Raw genomic sequence first — 23,623 nt, 5'->3', positions numbered from 1 at the left:
TTTCACCGCGGCGGTCCCTAACAGCCCGACTGAGCAGCCGGGTCACTTTCAGTTTCACTTTAGAAGCGGCGGTCAGCTTTGACTGCCGCTTCTAAAGGGTTAATACCGCACATCGCCACGATCGGCGATGTGTGGTATTAGCCGCGGCTCCCGGCCGTTGATGAGCGCCGGGATCGACGCGATATGATGCAGGATCGCGGCGCGATCCCGCTTCATATCGCGGGAGTCGGCGCAGGACGTAAATATACGTCCTGCGTCGTTAGGAGGTTAAAGGATAACTGCAGTGGAATTACACTTATCCCCTATCAACAGGATAGGGGATAAGTGTTTGATTGCGGGGGGTCTGACCGCTGGGACCCCCCTCAATCTCCCTAACGGGGCGCCGGCATTAGCGCCCATAGTGACATAGCGTCGACCTAGAGGTCAACGGTGATGCCCCGTCTCCTCCCTGTCTGCATACAGTTCTATGGGGGATGCGAGGAGGGAATGCTGCCTCCCCACCTCTCCCATAGAGATGTATGGAGGAGCCGTGCCGGCCGCAACGTCATGCTCCAGCTGGCATACCTCCTGCACGGGAGAGCCGCAGCCCCGTACAGGAGATCGCCGGGGGCCCCAGCGTTCGGACCCCCCGCGATTAAACACTTATCCCCTATCTTGAGGATAGGGGATAAGTGTTTGTACCGCTGCAGATGTCCTTGAAAGCTGTTGAGCCAGGGCCCGGCCTTCTTCTTGGTTCCTGTCACATTACACTGCAGCTCAGCCTATCACCAACCGAGGACATTGCTGCAACCAGTGATAAGCTGAGTGCAGGGTTACGTGTTGCGTAGTGTTGGGGCGCGAATATTTGCATTCCGAATTTTTATGCTAATATGTTCGCTATATATTCGAAATTGCAAATATTAGTTTTTCCACATATGCGCATATACGCATATTTGCATATGTGAATATTCGCATATTCGCATGTGTGAATATTCGCATATGCGTATAGTCGCAAATGTGAATATTCGCATATTCCTTCTTTTCACTTGTGGGCCAATTAGAATGATGCAAATATACTTGTCAGAGGTTATCAACAACATCCCTAGCAACCAATAGTAAAGTTGCCCACCCCCTCACTGTCTTCTTCCTCGAATACCTGAACATGCAAATATTCACATAAGCGTATATTCGCATATGCGAATATTCGCTTAAGCGAATATAACGAATACGCGAAATTCACGAATATAGAATGGATATTTGTCAATATATTCGCGAAATTTCGCGAATTCGAATATAGGTAATGCCGCTCATCACTAGTGTTGGGCTCCAGAAGCTGGTAAAAGACTGGGGCCCGAGGAAGGGAGATTGATTCCAGTGGCACCAGGGGAGCAGCAGAAGGTTAGTTAAAGTTGGCTATTTTTATTGCAGCAGCCCGAGCAGAATACAAAAAAAAAAAAAAAAAATCACTGTATAACCCATTTAAATATTTTTGCCTGGAATATGATGTAACATTGTACCCATATACTTAAATGGACTAGAAAAGACTAAAAACAAGGCCTGCTTCATATCATTTCTATGAGAAACAGCACCACTATTGTCTCCAGGCTATGCCTGGTATTGTAGCTCAGCTCCATTCATGACCTTGACTCTGTTTACCTGTCTGTGGCCGACATGTGATCATTGTAACCAATCAGTGGCCTTAACAGTCATGTGCAGTATGGGAACCACCATTCCAGTAGTACAATGGGCATCATACAGTTGCCTCTGCAAACTGACCGCTGAGCGGGAGATGCGTCTCTCCACTCACACAGCATCCCTAGAGTTATGCTGTAAATATTCTCATCCAGCCATCTAGTCAGTTTGCAGCACTGTGTTTCCCATTAAAGGGGTACTCCAGTAAAAACTATTTTTTTTATCAACTGGTGCCAGAAAGACACAGATGTGTAAATTACTTCAATTTTAAAATCTTAATTCTTCCAGTACTTATCAGCTGCTGTATGCTCCACAGGAAGTTCTTTTCTTTTTTAATTTCTTTTCAGTCTGACCACAGTGCTTTCTACTGACACATCTGTCCATGTCAGGAACTGTCCATAGAAGGATAGGTCTGCTATGGGGATTTTCTCCTGCTCTGGACAGTTCCTGACATGGACAGAGGTGTCAGCAGAGAGCCCTGTGGTCATACAGAAAAGAACTTCCTGTGGAGCATACAGCAGCTGATAAGTACTGGAAGGATTAAGATTTTTAAATAGAAGTAATTTACAAATCTGTTTAACTTTCTGGAGCCAGTTGATAAAAAAAAAATGTTTTCCACCAGAGTACCCCTTTAAAACAAGGGCCACCTCATTCCAATTCAATGAAACCATTATAAGTCTTGCTTCCACTGGTCATTGCTAGAGCCCATCTTGTGACAGATTTGGCATGGCATTGCAGCTTCTCATATGAACTGAAGCCAAACCGTTGATATGAAAAGGATACTGTAAGAAAAAACAAATAACAAAACATAGATTACCAAGTTTTCACCAGAGAGAACTTCGAGTAAGTCCAGGAGAACGTGTCCATTTTGAATATCAACAAAGAGGTCTTTTACAACAGACGGCTGTGGGTGCTGGTAGGCAAAAGCATATAAACATTATTCTTGTGATAACATCAACATTCAAAAATATCTTTAAAGCATTAAAGTTTATTCACCTAGCATTTATTCTACAATGACATATATCAGACCCTCTCATGAACATACAGGTTCTTTTGAGCTTGCATGCATTGCTATTATTTTCAGTAGGAGACTTGACTTCTCTACTTTGGGGGAAAAAAACATAAGGTGTTAGTGGCAGTCCTTCTACTGCTTAGGACTGATGCCAGAAAGTGAGCCACCAACAACACTGGGAGGAGTGTATCACACATACAGGGTTTGTCATGACACACTGGGAAAAACCTTACACACCTGATTGCTGGGGGTCCATGTGTTACAATGCAGCTCTGCATATCGCTGGCCAGTGGCCACAGCAGTGTCCCACCTCAGTAAGTGATTGGCTGAGAGGAAATGTGACATATTAAGCCCCAGCCCTGATTTTATTACAATCCAGGAGACTCACATTATGCTATTCTTTCTTTACTGTTTTCTATAGCAGCAAACAAAGGGTTAATAGTTTATTCCAAGAAAAAAGTTTAACAGGCGTTTACTAATGTCTAGTGTTCGGTTAACAATGGTATAGTCCAAATAGATATAATGGATCATCAGGATAGGCTCCTCCTCTTTTTTTGCTGCTATATCTAAAGATAAGTATCTGAACCTATTATTCTGGCAACCCATATTTTGACTCGGGACATATAAAAACACCCACAGTCGGGGGAATGGGTCCCCAACCCACAAGTATCAACATTTTTTGTAAATGGGTTAAAAAAAACCTTGACAGAGCGGCCAGGAGCAAGTTAGTCAGAATGCCCTAGGTCCACTCTCCCCTTTAACTTGGCAAAAACTCCTGATGTAGATCCAACCTTAGTTAAATTCTTAGCCAAAACAGGTAAAAACCCAAAGAAAGGGGTGGACAATTCATTTAGATCAGTCCAAGATAAATTCTTAGACCTATTAGGTCCCCTCACTCGTATTCTAGACCTCACTGAGGAGGCAACCATTTCTGGTAACCCCATTGACCTTCCTAACCTTCGAGGATGGGCCCAAACACAGATCTCATTGATTTGGTACCTCATAATCTATTGATGTATTGTACTGCAGGGATGTTGTCCATCCGCATTAGAATACAGCAAAGACTCTATCCAACATAGCAAAAGAATTCTGGCATTTTTGCCTAAACCAAGATATCACTCTAAAGACAGAATATCTCCCTGGGTTATCCAACTACACAGCAGAGTGGAACTCTCATTACCTCACAGAGTACAGCAATTGAAAATTGGATCCCATAATATTCAATCAACTAGATTCCCTTTGAGGTCCCTTTCAACTGGATCTATTTGCATCCAGACTAAACTGCCAAATCCCTCCATTTTTCAGTTGGAGCCCAGATCCAGAATCTCATCAAATTTGGCCTAAGGGGACGCTTTATGCGTTTCCTCCATTTGTTCTAATTTCGAGGACTCTTTTATTGACCAAGATGCACAAATCAACAATAGTTCTTATAACTCCATTATGGCCGACTCAACCGTGGTTCCCTCAAGGTCTAGGGATGTCCATAGATTCACAAAGGAGGTAGTGCGGCACTGCGTGAGTGTGCTGGATTAGGAATGGCAGGTGGGAGTTGGTGTAGCTGTAATGCCTCTGGTGGTGCTCAGATACTATAATAAGCAAAGTTCATGATATCCGTGAAGAGAAATGAAAATATCGGCACTCACCAGTGTGGCTGCAGGGTCTTCTTTATTGAGACATACTCACATGCGGGGTCCTGAGAGTGGAAGACTCCCGTGAGGCTGGATGGATCTAGCACTTGGATGGTCACTGCAGGTGGGATACCTCCAGCGCTGGGACTCTGAGGTATCCCACCTGCAGTGACCATCCAAGTGCTAGATCCATCCAGCCTCACGGGAGTCTTCCGCTCTCAGGACCGGTAATGTACCACCAAGCTGCCTGTTATCTGTCCTGACACAGTGATACAGTGAAACTGGCAACTGTGAACTTTAATACTTCCTCAATTTAACACACCAAACATTGTTTCATTGCCATCCATTAAGAGGAACTTGTTACAATATTATATTATCATCTCTCCAGTGAAAAGGACTGATTTTCAAGAGACTTTCCGGCAATTCAAGTGTCTTTAACTCTTTCAGTCCATATCAGTATATTTTGCCTTCACTATTTCAGTGCAATTTGTCTTTAACTGTTCCAGTTTAATAGTGCATTCTGTGATATTAATTAGTTACCAGTGATAGTCTATTTCAGGTCATCGTAAACTCCTCTCACAAGGGGCCCCTTGTGAGGTGGAATATTTTATATTTTATTTCAATTTTTAATAAAATCTGTATATCCTATTATAATTGAAGCACGATCCTTGTTTCCTTCAATTGTATTCATATAGTTTACCTTCCTTGAGGTCTGGGTATTTTTGTCTCTTTTTCTAATATTTATTATTGGCACCATAGGTATAGGTGCATTACCCATTTGTCCTCGGTTGGTGATATAATTGTGAGCTGCACATATTTTTTCCTCTTTTGTTTCCTAATAAAACTGAACCTATTAGAAGCCCCTCAGACTCTCTATTAATTATTTCATATTGTAAACCTCACTAACCTGTATCCCCTCCAACTCTTGCTAGGTGGATAAAACAAGTCATTAGCAGGTAATAGATACATCCATTTTTGGAGCTCACTCTACCAGAGGTGCCATGTCCACTAAGGTTAGACAACCTGGTGGTTCTTTATGAGACATACTGAAAACTGCTAAATGATCCACAGAGTCTACTTTAAAAACTTTTTATTTTAGACCCAGTACTCATGTTTCTATGACTATTTTAGAACATATTTTAATTTATTAGTTTCAATTGTTTATAAGCTTTGAACAAGCATAATGTGAGTCTCCTGGATTGTAATAAAATTGGAGATTTTCCTACCCTTGGTGACGGAAAATATAGATTTTTATTAAAGACAGGAGACGAACATTATCCCACCCAGTTTACCCAACCCTATCTATTAATGTTATGTCTCTCTTTCAGTATAATCAACTGCAAGTTCTGGATTCCATTGAAATTATATTTCAAAGTTGGATCCCAGTTAATCTAATCAATTCCGAGATGATCCTGCGTTCCAGTTCAACATTACAGTTTAGAATGCCTTTTACTTCAGAGTTTATTGGGAATTCCTTATTCTACACTACATCAAAGAAAGAGGAGGAGCCTATCCTGATAAGCCATTATATCTATTTGGACAATACCATTGTTAACCGAACACTAGACCTTTGTTAACACCTGTTAAACTTTTAATTCGTTGTTTGCTGCTATAGAAAACAGTAAAGAAAGAATAGCATAATGTTAGTCTCCTGTCTAATAAAAATCTATATTTTCTGTCACCAAGGGTAGGAAAATTTCCAGTTTTCTTCCTGGTTCTGGGGCCCATTATGTCACATTGTTGCTCAGCTTATCACTGCTGCGACCAAGACACTGTTGCGGCCAGGGGGTTGGCTGAGTGGCACTGTAACACATTAACCCCAGCAAGAGGATGGCACTGGAGTTTGATTTTTAATTCAAGCAGCCTGGGCATATTTGCTATTTTTAGCATAATTCCTTTGCTACCAGAGGGGAACACTCACACTACTTAAACTGGTGGTGGTAAGACAGGGTTTGCATGGTAAGAGATGATGATCTTGGTAATTCCATCAGAGCAAACTGTAGTGTCATGGCTGATGAAATTTTAGGGTGCCCTTGGTGGTTATATGCAATGATAAGGCAAGACACTGGAGTAAAATTAAACAACTCATGGCTTATTTTACATAAAAGTTAATATAATTAAAAAAATAAAAACTTTTCACAAATCGTTCGGTTTATGCCTGTCAAGTGTGCAGCATTTGTCCCACTTCCAAGCCGGCAGAAAGACTCCATCCTTTTGCTGCATAGACTTATATAGCAAAAAGGTCAGATTTGATTGACAGCTAGTTTATAACTAGCAGTGGGCTACATCTTTAAAGTTTTTTTGACATTTAAGTTTGTCAGCTTCTCATACTATTTGGCTCTACTGTAAGTCTCGGAGGTATGTGTGGTGCTGGGGTGTGTGGTGCAGAGTAGATGTTGTTACCCTAGGGGCAGATGGCATTAACCCCCTGTATTCGGGAAGCCAGGGCGTGGTTTAGCCTACAACCACCCGAAGGTATACTGCTGGATCCTGGGCTAGGCACGGGGGGGGGGGGGGGGGTATGGGGCAATAAAGACTCCGACACCAAGTTACGGACATTGGTAGCTTTACTGAGGGTAGACAGTTGGTAAAGTCTATACAGGTCAGCCAGGGCCCAAGGAGGTGACCAGTGATGCAGAGACCTTAAGGGCTTGCTGGGACTTGTAGTAGGACTGTAAAATTTAATGCAGACCACGCACGCTGACTTGACAGATGACAGGGACTGACTTGACTCATAAAGCTGTGACTTTAGCTTACTTGACTTGATGGTGGCTGCAGGACTAGACTTTGAGGTCTCCAACACTCTGGACACACACACTAGGCGACTGCACTGGACCTCAGCTTAGCAGATGAGCAAAGCTCAAAGTGAGCGGACCTAGCTCCAACCACGGCTTATATGGGGGGAGACTAGCAGGGAGCCCATAGGTCACTCTTGGGATCAACTGGTGACTGGTACCTCCTGGGTAACAATCACAATACATATCACATGGCATAACTCTTAAAGCAACATTTCATTTTATAACACTTTACATGGTAAAACATTTTACTTTGACCTATGGTTCTGCATTTGGACATTTAGGCCATGATTTGCCTAGCTTTTTGTGCATGGCGACTGCTCTGCCTGGCTCAGGCGGCAGGCCTCATGGGGTGATTTATCTTTTTAGGATGGAATTTTCTGAGTAAATTGTTAATTTTATTTTATTTATAACAGAGGAGACTGTGATCAATTTACCCAACCCGAAAAGTTTATCATGTGTTAATTTCTTTCTTTGAAATGGTATGACTAATAAGTCCATGGAAGCATGGTGTTCAATAAGGTTCGATCTATATGACATTATAGTCAGACTTTATTTGGATCACTTGGTTAATTGTGCACTGATAAAAGGATACCAATAGCTATGTACCAGTCTATCAATTAATTAATTTTATTGTATTTTAACTCCCTACTATAGCACCCTAGCACCCTGAAACCAAGTATGAACTAAAATGTATTATTATTATTATTATCAATAATAATTATTATTATTATAATAACCATCATCATCATTATGATCATCAAGGACCCATGTGATCTGCCAACAAGCGGAGATTTTACTCTGGGTCCCAGTATAAGGCAGGTCATTGTGCATTGTTTCCCATTTATGATTTCCTTTCTGTCACGGCTCTTTATAATAAAGTGTATAATCCATTTATGCTTTTGATGGACTTTATATTTATGTGTACAAAAATTTGATGAAATTGGTTTAAATGCTTTTGAATGAGTTGTAAATGTAATTTTATGGTTAATAAAGAAGGCAGTGGTGGATTTATACCACCCAAAAGGGTCACAGGTTATGCTGATGCTGGGCCCCTTAGCAGTAAGCTGTATTCTGTAGAGAACCTGTCAGACAAGTTCTTGGCTATATGAAAAATGACAGCCCAGGTCCTCCAGGGAAAGAGACATTCTTTGTATTTACTCTCAGTTTACCTTCTAGGAATAGTGTGGATCATCTTCAGAAAGCAGACTGGCTTAGCATGAAGGTGCACAGCATGGGCTTTCTCAGGCTCTCCCTCTCCTGCACATAGCACATGCTAAACCCCGCCCCACTTGCTGTGTTTTGTCCTGGGTCTCTTTTATTACTAGAGACAGATTTTTTTCTGACAACAGGCAATGGAAAGCAGATTGCGAAAAAGAGAAAACACCTTGTGGCCAAGATTTGAGGACTGCTTTTCTGGGGTAAGGAGTGATTTGTGAAATTAAGTGATATGTTAGAAATTACAGTGGCTATCAAATAAAGGGAAGCTGTTTTAAATTAGAGTTCCCATTTATTAGGCCAAACAACTTTGGCCAGACCATTCCTACACAGACAAAATATACATTCAGTAAATAGATCAAATATTGTCACTGTGCGGGAGATTTATCAAAACCTGTCCAAAGGAAAAGTTGAGAAAAGTTGGGAAAAGTTGAGTTGCCTATAGCCAGCAATCAGATCGCTTCTTTTATTTTTCAGAGTCCTTTTCAAAAATGAAAGAAGTGATCTGATTGATTGCTTCATTTTGATAAATCTCCCCTATCTGTCTAGATTTAATTTATATAATGTTAATGTTTGTCCTGTTATACAACTTGACCCATACTACTTCACTCATCTTCTTAATGGCCCTGCTCCAGCCCTCTAAGAAAAAGGAGGTCTATGGGAATCCCTCAACCTGTGACAGCCTGTGGCACCACAAGACCCAGCCTGTTCTCAGGTCCCTTTTTCAATAGTGGCATTCTGCCTGAGCTGTGATACTGAGGACCACACAATAGTGTTTGTGTATTAAATTTACACTCCTAGTGTCACCCTCAATGTAAAAGCACCCATGAGTCTACAGCTTTAAAGCTTGCTCTATTCAATGAAAAATATTACTAAATCTTTATTACCTTTGATAGCTGTGAGTTAATCCAGTTGGAAAAAGTTCTCTTCTGGGTACCTTCTTGCTCAGCTGTAAAACAAAAGGCAAAAGGTTTTTTTTTTCAAAAACTGTGATCTTACATATACTAACCACTTGGTGTTTACCTTTTCTAAGAGTACAGTATCAGTACATGGGCAAGTATGTAGTTGGATGGGGATAGGGGATCCCCCTACTTAACCAAGATGTGGGTGCCAAAGATATGGGCAATCCTGTTGATATGGCATAGATGTCTGTGATGTGAATTTTTACTTAGTGTCTTGAGGGATTACTATATATATATATATATATATATATACACCAAGGAACAAGAAGGCGAATAGGTACTGTGGTACTGTGAAGGACTTCTAGTCCCAGTGGGTGCTCAGCTCCAGGGGGCTTGACTCACAGTCCGAAGGTAAATAAAGTTGTAGGTAATGAAGAGACACTCCAATCAGGATTCAATCCAAAAAGTGTTTTATTCACTCATCAAAAGAGGTGCAACATTTCGGTCCTATAGTTCGGTCCTTTCTGAAGCATGCTTGAGAAAGGCCCGAACTATAGGACCGAAATGTTGCATCTCTTTTGTGGAGTGAATAAAACACCTTTTGGATTGAATCCTGATTGGTGTGCAACTTCATTACCTACAATGTCATATAGTAAGACCGTGATAGGAATGGTGGTCAAGGATCACTATACTTACCCAACATGCCGGTCCTATGTAGCTGCCAGGTTTTAAGAAGCTCCCATTTCATCCAGAGATAGTTGGGTAGGATATAAGGAATCAAAGAGACCATTAAATCCCTAAAAGACCATAGCTGTTGAGGACTGTGGTCTGTTTTTAGGCCTTGAGTTCAATGGAATGAAATGCAGGTTTGTAGTGGGGTCTTTAATTCCTGAAATGTCTGTCTTTGTTTCCGTTCAGACACGGTTGTGTCTGAACAAGTTTTATGTTCCCCGGCCAGGGAATAGTTAAAGCCTTTGGATTTTCATCCAATAGCTCTTTGGGTGTGTCTATATAAGGCCAGCTCAGTCTAGCTTCTGAGCTGGTGACTGACATCCTTTCATGCTTGACATGCTGCTATGGAGCTCTTGGTGAAACACTTTGTTTGAGCATTTAATCTACTATTTTTGCTTTAGCATGCACTTTGTATGTTCTGGTTTTAGCCATGGTTATGTAGCATTCTTATAGTAGATTTTATCTGTGTGTGTTTAGTCCGTTTTAGGATTTGTATATACTTTCTGTTATGTATCTGTTCACACTATGTCTGACTCTTGCTTGTTACCTGTGCTCTGTATGTTATTATTCCTGTTTGGTATTCTAGAGTCTATTCTTACTCATCCGTTTCCTAGTCTTGTGTCTAGTGTGAACAGTGTCCTATATTTATATGCTGTTTGGTTGATCTGATCTTTGTCCTTTGTATTTGTACCTGTTTGTGAACAGTGTCCTATGTTCCTTGATCAGTTTGCCTGTTTATATTCTGCCCTGTTAGTATTTATATCTTGTCTTGTATATCTGGTTGTCTAGTAGTTTTCCGTTTCTGGTCTATGACCGACTATGTATGTGTGTTTTTTACTCCACTGCACTTAAGCGCAGGAGGGGACCGGCGCCCAGTTGTCGATCCATTGTTTAGGATGGATGGGCAAGTAGGCAGGGAGAGATGTTTTAGGGTCAATTTAGGGCTCACTCTCCCTGTCTCCCCCTTCCTGGCTAGTCCAGATATTCAGCATGGCCCAACACAGCACGGGTGGTGAAGACAGCTGGCAATGGGTATTAAAGCAAGGTGTGACTCAGTCTGCAGGCTGACAGGACCCTGTACCTCTGATGGTAGTTGGAGTCCTGATGTCTGCAGCCTCAGAAGGGACATTTTGATGTGTGTAACACATTTGATGACAGTTTTTTGGTTTGCTGGCAGTAAGCCATCTGTTTAGATAGGGAAGATTACTGTATAGCAAGTACGAAGGCTGTATTTTAGTTAGCCAAAAAATACAAACAGGAGAAGCTCTGTTTAAACTTTACTTCCATGTCCCACACCTCACTATCTCTCTCTCATATATATATATATACATATATATATATATATATATATATATATATCACTGCTAGCAAACTTACCATAAACAGTTTTACGTGAGAAAAGAATTGCCCATTTTTTGCCCATTATTCCCGTTTATTACTTAGAAGCAAATAGCTACTGATTACGTATAATTTCTATCTCATATAATCTGTCAGGATACAAAGCTTCTCTCTAAACTTCCTATACACCGATTTACCAAAGCCAAAAGCAAAGTGCAGGAAATAGTTTAAGGTCCACATGATTCCCTCTCCCATTACATGATTAAAGTAACGCCAAAATGAACATAATATGAGATAGGAGGCGTACAGAGGTAAAGTATAGCCCCAACATATCTATGGACTTGGATGTTGTATGGAGCAGTAATACAGCCAGGGAAAGCTGGCTGACAAGCGATATACTTGTCATCCAGCTTTCCTATACTCCTGGCTTTCCTCAGTAGTTTCCAGGTTTTATATTTGTAATTCATTGTTTCTCAAAGCCAATGGTTCCAATTCATTGGGCCTATTATGTAAATTAGATTACATCATGATGTTTGACGATAATCTTTTACAAAACCTATCATTTTCACATTAGCTGTTGTTTCATTTGTATTATACAAGTTCACATACAGTATTTAGAATCTTGTGCCATTTGTTTGCACTGGTGTTTGACTTCCTAGTTAACTTTGATCTCTCTCCCTCTCACACTCTCTCTCTATGTGTGTGTGTGTATATATATATATATATATATATATATATACACACACATATATATATATACACATATCATTGTTAGCAAACTTCTTGGAAGCATCTTGGTTTCATGTTCTACCATTGTTATAGGTCTTAGTTTCTTCAAGGTTAGCAATTAATTTCTTGAAACAACTTATTAAATTGTAATGATCTGTTTAACACTAGGGTTAGGACTTAAAACTTTGTTAGCTCTTTATTAGTTAGTTGTCAAATCAGCTGCTATTTCTCACATCTTAAAAGTGTACAAAGACCCATTGTTACTCTGAAAACTTTGATTTAGGACAATCCTTGATAATCCGCAGAGATCCTTTCATAACATTCATAATACTTATATTGATTGTTCTGGGTACAAGGTGGAGACCCATAAACCATGGGAAGTTATAGGAAACATCTGACTCATAGAGATCTACCATTTGTCTACAATTGTATCATCTATTGCCAGGACCCTTTCTTGATTTTTATTTAAAAAGATTCTTAGAGTATTCTGATTTTATTTCCTGTATATACTATACTATAGAGGACTGGCTGAAGGACATCAGGACCTGGTAAAAAAAGCTTTTTTACCCTAGATAACCTGTTGCCACTAATTATATAAAGTAACATCTGACCCGTTCCCTGTAACATAAAAACTTGATTCAAACAATCATCCTATCCTATCACAATACCATCTATTGAATTGCATTAAACAATGGCAAAGGGAAAAATCACAGTACAGCTTTCATTTTACCAGAGCTCATGAGGATATAAAAGCTGAGCTGTGATTAGTTGTTATGGGCAAAACCAAACAGTTTTGGTTTCCAGCAGGTTGATAAATCTGGTCCAAAGCAAACAATTGCATTTTTTTTCTTCTTTTAGATGCCGTAGTAGCTCTGTAAAAGTGCCACACAAAGCCCATATAACACAATGTCCTCAAAATCAAACTGTTCTGTGACTGTTCTGATAGTACAGAGCCATAAACAGTTCCCTCATAACATAGCCCAACACACAGTGCCCTTATACAGTGCTTCTCAAACAGTGCCCCCCTAGTTGATGGTGAAATACAGCTGGGTAGGCAGACACTGTCTGGTGCCCCATTGATCTTAGTAACATCTGGGGAGGCAGTTTAGCAGGTAAAGTTCTTTCCCTTGCTGCAACAATCTCTAGTTTAACAACATTGGCCCTGATTTACTAAGAGTGTTGCGTAGTTTTCTTTGTGGGTTTTACTTCCCTTCAAGTACTTGCATAGTATTTACTAAGATTTCCCTACATTTTGCTTTTTTTTTGTTTGTTTTTGTTTGTTTTTTTTTACACATGCTCTCATCTGTTGGATTTTCCTCTGCTCAAATCCACCACATTTTCTGAGGAAACCTTAATAAATATGTTGGGATTTTTCAAAAAATGCTGGAGACATGCCCCCTTTTTGTCAGATCCCCATTTTTGGGGTTTTCTAAGTAAAATGGAGAGTTAATCCAGTTTTTTACATTTTATGGCGCAAGTTCTGGTGCAAATGTGAAGTAGACTGAGCAATATTTAATTTTTGCATTGAACGTCCGCCATAGATAGAGAGGCACAGGCATGTTTCCATTGGTCTGTCTGGTGAGGCCCAGGCATCACTTTTGTCCGGTAGGTGAGGCTCTAGTACAAACAGTTGAAGAAGCCTTGTCCTAACAACAGATCCTCATAATACAGCCACACGTAGTGTCCTCAGATCAATGCCAAGCACAGTACACTCATAACTAAGCCATCCACAGTGGCTTCATAATAAAGCCATACACCGTGCCCTCATAACTAATGCAGAATTCCTCAAAAGTGGATATGCCAACCTACATAAACATAATCTGCTGAGATCCATCCAACAATGGATTATTTACTGTAGGGAGACTAACGAATTGTGGGAATAAAAAAATAAAAAAAAAAATAAGATAGTATAAGGCAAATTCTATGGAACATTTTACATAGCACTTTAACATAAACAGAGTTTTACAAGAGAAAAGAATTGCCCATTTTTGCCCATTATTCCCCTTTATCCTAATCAGAAGCTGTAATCAGTAGCCATTTGCTTCTTCCTCATATAATCTGACAGGATACAAAGCTTCTCTCTAAACTTCCTATATACCCATTTACCACAGCCAAAAGCAAAGTGCAGGAAATAGTTTAAGGTCAACATGATTCTCCCATAACATGATTAAAGTAACGCCAAAATGAACATAATGAGATTGGAGGCATACAGAGGTAAAGTATAGCCCCCAACACATCTATGGATGCCGTACCATGGACTTGAAGTTTGTATGGAGCTGTAATACAGCCAGGGAAAGCGGTCTGACAGGTGATAAACTAGCCATCCAGCTTTCCTCAGGAGTTTCCATATTTTATATTTGTAGTTCATTGTTTCTCAAAGCCAATGGTGATTCATTGGGCCCATTATATAAATTAGATTAAATCATGATGTTTGACAATAATCTTTTACAAAACCTATAATTTTCACATTAGCTGTTTCATTTGTATTATACAAGTTCCCATATTTAGCATGTTGTGCTATTTGTTTGCACTGGGGGTTTGACTTCCTAGTTAACTTTGATTCTCTGGCTTGTAAATCTTGTTTGCCTTGAGGCTGTCTGAAGTTGCAAGTCCAAGCTAGGAAATGGCTTTGTACAAACCACCACTATAAGGATTTACCTCCCCTACATATTTAGGGCATATCCTGCCATAAATGTCTGATAATTGAAATATAGTAAGACAAGAGCTTCCTTGAACCCCCTTCTGACTGATGATGTGGTCACTGCATCCTTGCGGACATTCAATAGGGGACTTTTTTTATATTTATTGCAAAGAACCTTATATACAAATTTGAACATCAAGCAAAGATATAGGATGCAGTACAGTTCAAGGTCACTGCGAAGGAAGGTGATCTCCACCAGAACTGCAATAATAGCAAAGTATAAAATGTCTTCAAGTCATTAAAATGGGATTGGGAAACCAGGGCTTTCCATAATAACTGGAAGAGAGTTTGGTATTGTCAAGAAGCACCTATAACGGGCCAATTTTCAATCTTTCTCATGGGACCCTCAGTAGTTGGGATGGATATAAGTGTATGGAGCAGATTATATTCTGGTGAGGGTTGTGCAGCAGCAAAACATGTATTTACTGGCATCTGTCCTGCTCTAATATTGAATAGCTTTAGACTACAGAGAAAGCATGGAGGCTCAGTGTATGTTCTATGTGCTTGGTTGGGCTTCTTTTTAGCCCCCCATTTTCCTTCCACATACCATAAACACACTAAGAGATTAAATGGCTTCCTGTGAATTTGTCTCTATTGTGTGTGAGAGAACGTGAGCGATAAGAAAATTAGAGAGCCCCCCCGAGTACTGACAGCATAGGTTGGCACCATATAAAAACAGGAAATAGCTAGATCAATATAAAGTGCTGTTGGTGGCATATACTGAGCATGTGCCAGCGGCATGTCTGCCCCCTGCATTCCTTAAAAAGAAGAGAGGCAGCTACAGATTTCTTTTCTCTACCATGGTTTATAAAGGGGAAGGGGAGATTTTGACTCCTACTAGAGTCGTTTTTTAAGCGTATGAGTCATTTTAATATTTGCAACTTATTTTTAGACAGCTTGAAAACTAGTGTATTAAATATTACATCTTGAATATTTACTAGTTGTGTGGTAGACGTTATCTCAACATGCTCGATCTTGTATAACAGCTGCGGGTAAGCCACGGCTCTGGAACAGGCGGCCCCTATTCTTGTATGAATGAATCATGACTATTATAATACACAGCTGTACTTATAAAACTGTAAACTGGTCACATTGTCCTTCAACCATACCAAATCAGGTTCACCAATGGCACCAGCAGAATACAGTTATCGTTCATGATGTCTGAATTCTGTTAATGGATAGAGGAGATAGCCCTGGTGATGTCTGCACTTCTGCTCTATACACGCCAATTAGGATCTAACACACTTGTGCATCTTATGGTTCTTTAAGTGGGATATGTATATAGTTGGATTAAGCACGAACGTATAAAAATATATGCCTCTAATATTGAGAGATGGAGAAGGGCCTTGTTCGGAAACTAGATGCATAAATGGAAACTGGAGCAGGTGAGGAGGTCTTCCCATGTATTTCCAGGTCTTCCCATGTACTTTCAAGAGTACACAAAGACTGAGAGTAGACTGTCATCCTATTGTAAGAACTATAGCTTTAACTTTTAGCCTAGTTAGGTTTGTAACTAAAGACCCTTTAAGATAGGACACTTGCTAATGTTTGCTTATCTCTGTGCTTACAAGGCTTGATCAATCTTTTAAGGCCACGTCCAGCGATTATTCTTGCTTTCCTTTGAATTCCTCGTTAGCCGCACATCACCTGTTTACACATAGTGGTGGGTGTCCGATAACAATATTTTAAAAGCCACACAACATATCTAATCAGCCAACAAACGAGCATTTGCTTATTTATCAGCTGATCCCTGACTATTTTATAACAAGGGCTGATTATCTGAAAGGAGTGTTCATAGGAACACTCATTCAGCCAATAATTGGACTGTGTAAAAAAGCCTTAAGATCTGTGCCTCTGAGCACTGCCAAGCCTGTGTGATTGCTGTAACCATTATGCCAGTTAGCTCCTGTGGAGTAAAAATCGAATCTGAAGCCTGAGGTTGCCCTTGCAGGGTTGTCACCTCTTAACCTCTTTCTTTACTAAGGGTTTACACCTCTTAATCCTTGTTCCCTCATGTTACATGTGTGGTGCCCATGAGGAAAATATAAATGGCAGTTCCGACTATGTAACAAAAAATGATACAACGTTTCACCGGTCTCTCACCGGCTTTCTCAGGCAAGGTGGTCTGGCTAACCTGATGAATCCTTTGTAGGCCCAAGCAACACTTACTTAATACAAAGTCCTTGACCCCAGGGTACTCATGGTATAGTGTCTGGGGTTGTACAGGTGATAAGTTCAATGAGAAAGGATCCAGACACTTGGGTAACTTGCAAACAATATGACGCTTAAAGTTACTGTGCAAAATATTCCATTTATTTTCTTTTTGGCACAGGGTTGCAAAGTTACAGCTTTTGATGGGTGAAAATCATGATGGGTGATGCTTCAATAGTAAATATACAGACATGTCCCAGGTTAGAAGATTCTTGTATGTTGACCTGTACTTGGTTCTTTGCTACATGCAAGTCTTGATTGTTTGCAGCAGTCTTTAACTAACACAGGTCACTGGATATGCCTGAACTTTTTTGACTGGACCTAGAAGGTACATTCTGACTAGGTCTATACACTTCTCTGGCCTGAGCCAGACTTCGACTGACTGTTCTACATAGCAGGAGAAGAGCGAGAAGACTTCAACACACTACACTGGCTTGAGCCAGGCTGCACTGGTTATGGGTCCAGTCCTCTAGGAAAACGAGGATTTTACTAGGCAACTCCTCCTATAGCCCTTTCAGATGCTTCTATATAGAAACCAGATGGGAAGTGTCATGTGATCAATGATCCACTTATTTTGTACAGAACATGAAATCCACCATTGATGGCAGCATAAGCACAAATGTTAACCTTACATGATTGTAATACGTCCGTTTTTGCTGTAATGGCAGTGTAATATATAAAACAGCAACTATACAAGTTAACTCACGATAGCCCAAACACAGGTGTAAGCATTTGGAACAGGGATTCCTCAGCCACAGGACAACTTCCTATTTGCAGCTGGGACATGGATACTGGGATACTGCGCATGTGCAAACTTTGAGATGTACCCAGCCATAGTCTTCTACTATTAATTATCTTAAATTGTGCCATGTTCTTTCAAAGTGTGTATAATAGAGGTAATCTCCTTTGGAAGTATTAGGACCCAAAGGGTTTCCATGTGCTTCTGCAGACTATTAATAGCGCCTATATTTTGCTGTAGTGATGCTGGTGAGAACAGCTGCAGAAAATCTGATTTCTCCACATCTGCTCTTCCCTAAGAACTGAATGTCTCTGGCTTATAAAGTGATATATACTGGAGATTTGCTGTAAATCAAGAAGTTCATCAAAGGTGAACACTCAGATTAAAGAGCATTAAATAATGCAATAAGTCAGTCCTTGAGTCGTTCCTCTGTCAAGTTATTGCTAAGATATGGCAGCTGGATATGTATTACTGTATAATCGAGGCGGATGTACAAATCAGAAGGAAACACAACGTCTGTAATGGTAGCACAATACTGCAGCTAGTTAAACTGTGGCCCTAGGGGAATGAAATGTATGTGAAAGGGTGTGTATATGTAGATATGTTTTTATTCACCTAAAACCCTACAGGTCATTCTGACATTACTGCAACTCCACTTGAAAAACTGGATCTATAAGCAAGTCATCTGCAAATGCAATGTCACACATTTATAGAAACACATTGCAAGAGCTGTCTGCTATAGATGACCTCTAGTATCTGCCCCACTCACAACTGAAGGGCAGAAGGAGGCTCCTAAATGGAAAACAAGGGTGGGCACCTATTTGCTTTAAATGGGTGGTCTAGTATGTTTTGCTTTTCCAAATGTGTTATGCAAGTAATATGAACATTATATATCTCCAGCACGGCACAGCTCTTCAGAATGGAATACTTTATTATCCACAGTACAAAGGACATGGGAAGGTGACGCTTCTCGGCCTATTGAGTACGGCCCGGTGATCGGACCGAAACGCATCACCTTCCCATGTCCTGTGGATTATTTAATAAAGTGTTCTGTTCTGAAGAACTGTGCCATGCTGGAGATTTACTTCTTGGTTCTGTTGTTGCTGTAAAGTCCGCACCACTCTGTGCATTGGCCTGAATGCAGAAGTGAGTTGCGTGCTACACCTGCTTTGTATGAACATTTTATATACAATTTTTCTGCAGCAAACAGCTTATTATTGGGGCTAATAGCAGAAAGACCCCCCCCGTATATACTGAAAGTGATATCAGGGGATTGCTCAGTAGATACCTGCAGCCATAATATAAATATATATTAAATCCAACTATCATGATTTAATGCAGCAAAGATATACCATACATTAGGATTGCAAGATCAGCAATTCCCTTTTATACATACCTATTTTATTTAAACTGCTAACTTTACGAGTAGAAGTAAATTGGGAAATAATATAGGGCAGGTGGCAGGAATTATACAGCATCAGCACAATAAAGGATCCTTTTACAGTCCTTCTTATGTATAAATGCAGAGGCCCATAATTCCGTAGATTATATTGAGGACTAAAGGGGCAATTGCCCAGGGCAGGGACCTTTACCGCCCTGTTCCCTCATGAGCCTCCCAGTCACTCCCAGCTAAAGAAACATAGACATTTGAAACAATTAAATGGGTTTTCCAGGATTTTTTATAGCCTATCCTTATTATTGGGTACTGCTTCTACCCAGTGTACAGAGACTGGTAAGAAGTGAAGAGGATGTAATGCTTGTACGAGTGCAGGAGTGCCAGGAGTAAGGCCAACACCAATTTGATCTTGATAGCTTATTCTAAGGATAAGCCATCAATAAAAAAATAAAAAAAATGGAAAACCTATTCAAGTGTACCCCAACAACTTGATACGTGGCAAAACAGATTATGCAGATTTTATGAGTAGTCACTACTGAGAATCAGAGCACCATTCTCCTTGCACAATGTTCCATAACAAATTTACCCATATCACTACTTATGAACACCATTCTTGATCCAGCCCTGATGATGCCTATTTTTTTTTTTACTCTTGAGGCTACATTAACACTATGAAATTTAAGAGCTTAGAAATTTGAGTACAGCAGCCTCCTATTGTTTTCAGTGGGATTCTGCTGCACAATGCGGAAATTCAAATCCTGGACAATGAAGAGGTTCATTTTTTTTGGGCAGAAATCCATTTGGACTGCATTTTCATCACTGGTGATGACCCATGTTTGCATAGTCCTAGACCGCAGGATTTCAACAGTACCCGCTACAGACAGAATCTCCACCTGGAAGATATTCTGGGCAAAGATCCAGTAGTGTGAACATTCCCTAATTCTGGGAGGGTAGCCATAGGGAATGTCATTTTCACACAGCTGCAATCTATTGTCACTTGAATCATTCCCACTTAAGGACGATGTTTGAGTAGTACATATAAAAAAGACAATTCGGGACAATGTAATTTCCTAATATGAACACTTAGCAGTAGTGACCCTATTCTAACATACCCCTAGGTAGATAATCAGAACGCTGGAGTACAGGATCTGCGAATGCTTGTATTAATGACACGTTCCATATCCAGTACTGTACTACAAGCATGAACTTGACTATAGCCACACCTAAGTCTTGTCCAGCTCAGTATTAATATGATATATGATGCATACTCACCGACTCCATGTGCATGATTTGCTATAAGATCCCTGTCAGCAATGAAAACAAGAATGAAAGCAAGACACATTGGTGAAGGGATTTCTTCATTTAATATTAATGGTGCTATGGTAAAATAAGTGACCACCATGAGTAATAAATCCGGTGCTGTAGGGGTGCCACAACACTACAGGTGGAGTGGATTCAGTGAGGCTCTATACAAAGCTGTCCGCACATACATGTAAAGGGGTCACATAGGGAGTCTCCATATAGGATAGGATGGATAGCAGCTGAAGGGCAACTGTATGACACCAGAAGAGCCTTCTACCTGGGTAATATCCAGATATCCAGCTGTGTCCAACATCTTTGTCTGAGAATAAAATAATAGTGGAAATGATATGATGTGTATATATGTATAATATAATACAGCCGGTGTGAGACCGGTGAAAAGTAGTCCTCTGCACGCTATGGAATAAATCTATTTGTTTTGACTGCAGCAGTGGTGTGCTGAATTCTATTTCACACACATATATATATATATATATATATATATATATATATATATATATATATACACATACACACACACTATATATATATATATACACTGTATTTTTCGCCGTATAAGACGCACTTTTTCTTCCCCAAAACTGGGGGAGAAAAGTTGGTGCGTCTTATAAGGCAAATACACATTAAAACCGGCGGTCCCTGCGGCCATCAACGGCCGGGACCCACGGCTAATACAGAACATCACCGATCGCGCTGATGCCCTGTATTAACCCTTCAGACGCGGCGATCAAAGCTGACCGTCGCGTCTGAAGCGAAAGTGACACTAACCCGGCTGCTCAGTCGGGCTGTTCGGGACCGCCGCGGTGAAATCGCGGCGTCCCGAACAGCTTACAGGACACCGGGAGGGACCTTACCTGCCTCCTCGGTGTCTGCTCCGTGCCGGGATCCCCTGCATGGCCGGCGCTCTCCTTCGTCGTCATCACGTCGTCGCGCACGCCGTCCCATCATCCAATAGGAGCGGCGTGCCTAGGGACGTGATGACGGCGACGGGGAGCGAGGATACCGGGCAGCTCAGATGTTCCGGAGCGACGGGGACACCCCAGGGACGCAGCGACAGCGATGGAGGGCAACATCCAGGGCAGCGGTGACAGGTCCGGACCGGCGGGGACATGTGAATATTACCTCCTATACCAGTGGTCTTCAACCTGCGGACCTTCAGATGTTGCAAAACTACAACTCCCGGCATACTGGGAGTTGTAGTTTTGCAACATCTGAGGGTCTGCAGGTTGAAGATCACTGTCCTATACTTTACATTGTATTTGGTTCAAAATCTTTATTTTCTAGATTTTTATGCTTAAAATTGGGTGCGTCTTATATGCCGGAGCGTCTTATATGACGAAAAATACGGTATATTATGTCATATGATAAATGACTCACAGACTCTCAAAAGGTGAACAGTGTGGTCACACATATGAGATGCATACCTCTTCTAGCTTCGTTTCACATAATGTGTTTGAACAGGTTATATATCCTAGAGCCAGTGAGAGAAAAATAGCATCCTCAGATCAGACAAATGTCATCACAAGACAGCGATTTATACCGTATTATCTGGTAGTGACAATAGCTGATCAGCACTGGCCTATTATATATTGTGAATTATCAAACAGAGGTGAATATTTAATCAGGTGTCTCCTCTTTAGTCATTGCTGCTCTTTCTCCTTCTTTTTCTGAATCATTTTACACTTCTGGGCTGGAAATAAATGCAGAACTATCAGAATTGCCAAACATTTTTTTAATTCAGGATTAAAAGAATTTTTGAAATTGCCAGCTGCGCAATTTTAAAGCAGATCTAACATCAAAAACACGAGTATTGGGCATGTGTGGGGATACAACAATATTTTTGATCAGGGCAGGACACTGGGTGGGGACATGTGATTCACACTTCAACGCAGGACCTGGTCAAAGTGCCGTTCAGAATACTATTTATCTACAGGCGTGTTTCCTAAATAAACAGGGAGAGGTGGCACTATTACAAGACAACCAGATCCCTTTACCTGATTTCACATACAGGTAAACAATGGCAGCCGCTCAACTCTATTACTAATAAGTTGATTTTTTCAAGATAGCTCCCTAATCTGAACATTTTGGCAGGACCTTTAGGATAGAAATCACATTCCAAGAGAAGTGGCCATTAGCTTTTCATTGCCCCTGCAGTGGCCACTACAGGGGAAAGTGGCGTGACATGCAATGAGACCTTCCTTAATCCCATCCATGTGCCCTGAGGGGTGGTCTAGGTGGTATAACCTCTTACAGGGAAACTGTCACATTGAAAATGTAATTTGCTATACCAGTGGCATGTCATAAAGGAAAAGAAACTGAACGGACATAATCCATTGAACACATGAAAAAAGGGAGGTGCAAAAAAGGCATGCGAAGCCAAGACAACAGCTAAAATCTATCAGTAAATAAAACGCAATGACGCCCTTTTGTCAGAGCAAATTAATGTCAGCTGGTTCAGTCCAAACTAATGGCCTACAAAAAGGTCTCATTGCCAAGGTGTCACAGAGGACACATCTCATATTGGGTAAAAGCAAAGATCTGTCTCAAGACCTTCACAACCTAATTGTTGCAAAACATAACAATGGCGTTGATTGTGAACACAGGGGGGGCCATAATGTAGAAATGGAAAGACAATCATTTCATCATAAATTTGCCTTGACCAGGTGCTCCTTACAAGATTAAGGAATCTTACAGAAGAGTGAAAAGAATAATCTGAAGAATTGCCTAAGAGCCAAGGACTCTTGTGGAGAGCTTCATAAAGACCTGGAATTAGTAGATACTGTAATTTTAAGGAATACAGTAATTATTGCACTCCGCCTACATGGCCTGTATGCAGGCTCACCACACAAGACTCCATTGGTGAATAAAAAGCATGGTGAAACCCGATTAAAGTTTTTTGCACTACATTTGGAAAAGCCAGTGAAATACCGTAAGAACATAAGGGGAGATGCATCAAAACTTGTGAAGAGGAAGAGACGACCAGTTGTCCATAGCAACCAATCAGATCACTTTTATTTTTGAAAAGGCCTCTGAAAAGAAGCGCTCATTGGTTGCTATGGGCAACTGATCAATTTGATGAATTTGATGAATTTCCCCCATAGTGTGGTCAGATGACAGAAACATTTACTGTTTGTATGCAATAATGCACACCACATCACCCTAAAAACACCTGTTACGCCGAGCGCTCCGGGTCCCCGCTCCTCCCCGGAGCGCTCGCTACACTTCCCTCAC

General features: G+C 40.8%; 1 protein-coding gene across 7 annotated transcripts in view; it reads right to left on the bottom strand.

The window, feature by feature from the left end:
• The window catches only part of SYNE2 (spectrin repeat containing nuclear envelope protein 2), a 355,793-nt gene that overhangs the window by 287,385 nt on the left and 44,785 nt on the right, over positions 1-23,623 (bottom strand). For 6 of the 7 annotated variants that reach the window (XM_056546593.1, XM_056546588.1, XM_056546590.1 and 3 more), the window contains exons 3-4: positions 9,212-9,273; positions 2,489-2,584 (exon numbers count right to left, since the gene is read on the bottom strand). In XM_056546593.1, coding sequence (XP_056402568.1) covers positions 2,489-2,584; positions 9,212-9,273 — 158 coding nt within the window. Of the gene's footprint in view, positions 1-2,488; positions 2,585-4,326; positions 4,352-9,211; positions 9,274-23,623 lie in introns of those variants that run through there. The other variant, XM_056546595.1, reaches the window with a different exon arrangement.

The sequence above is a fragment of the Hyla sarda genome, chromosome 11 (assembly GCF_029499605.1).
Source record: "Hyla sarda isolate aHylSar1 chromosome 11, aHylSar1.hap1, whole genome shotgun sequence".
NCBI lineage: Eukaryota > Metazoa > Chordata > Amphibia > Anura > Hylidae > Hyla > Hyla sarda.
Note: the sequence above shows the minus strand (reverse complement) of the source record. Positions and strands in the feature narration are given on the sequence as shown.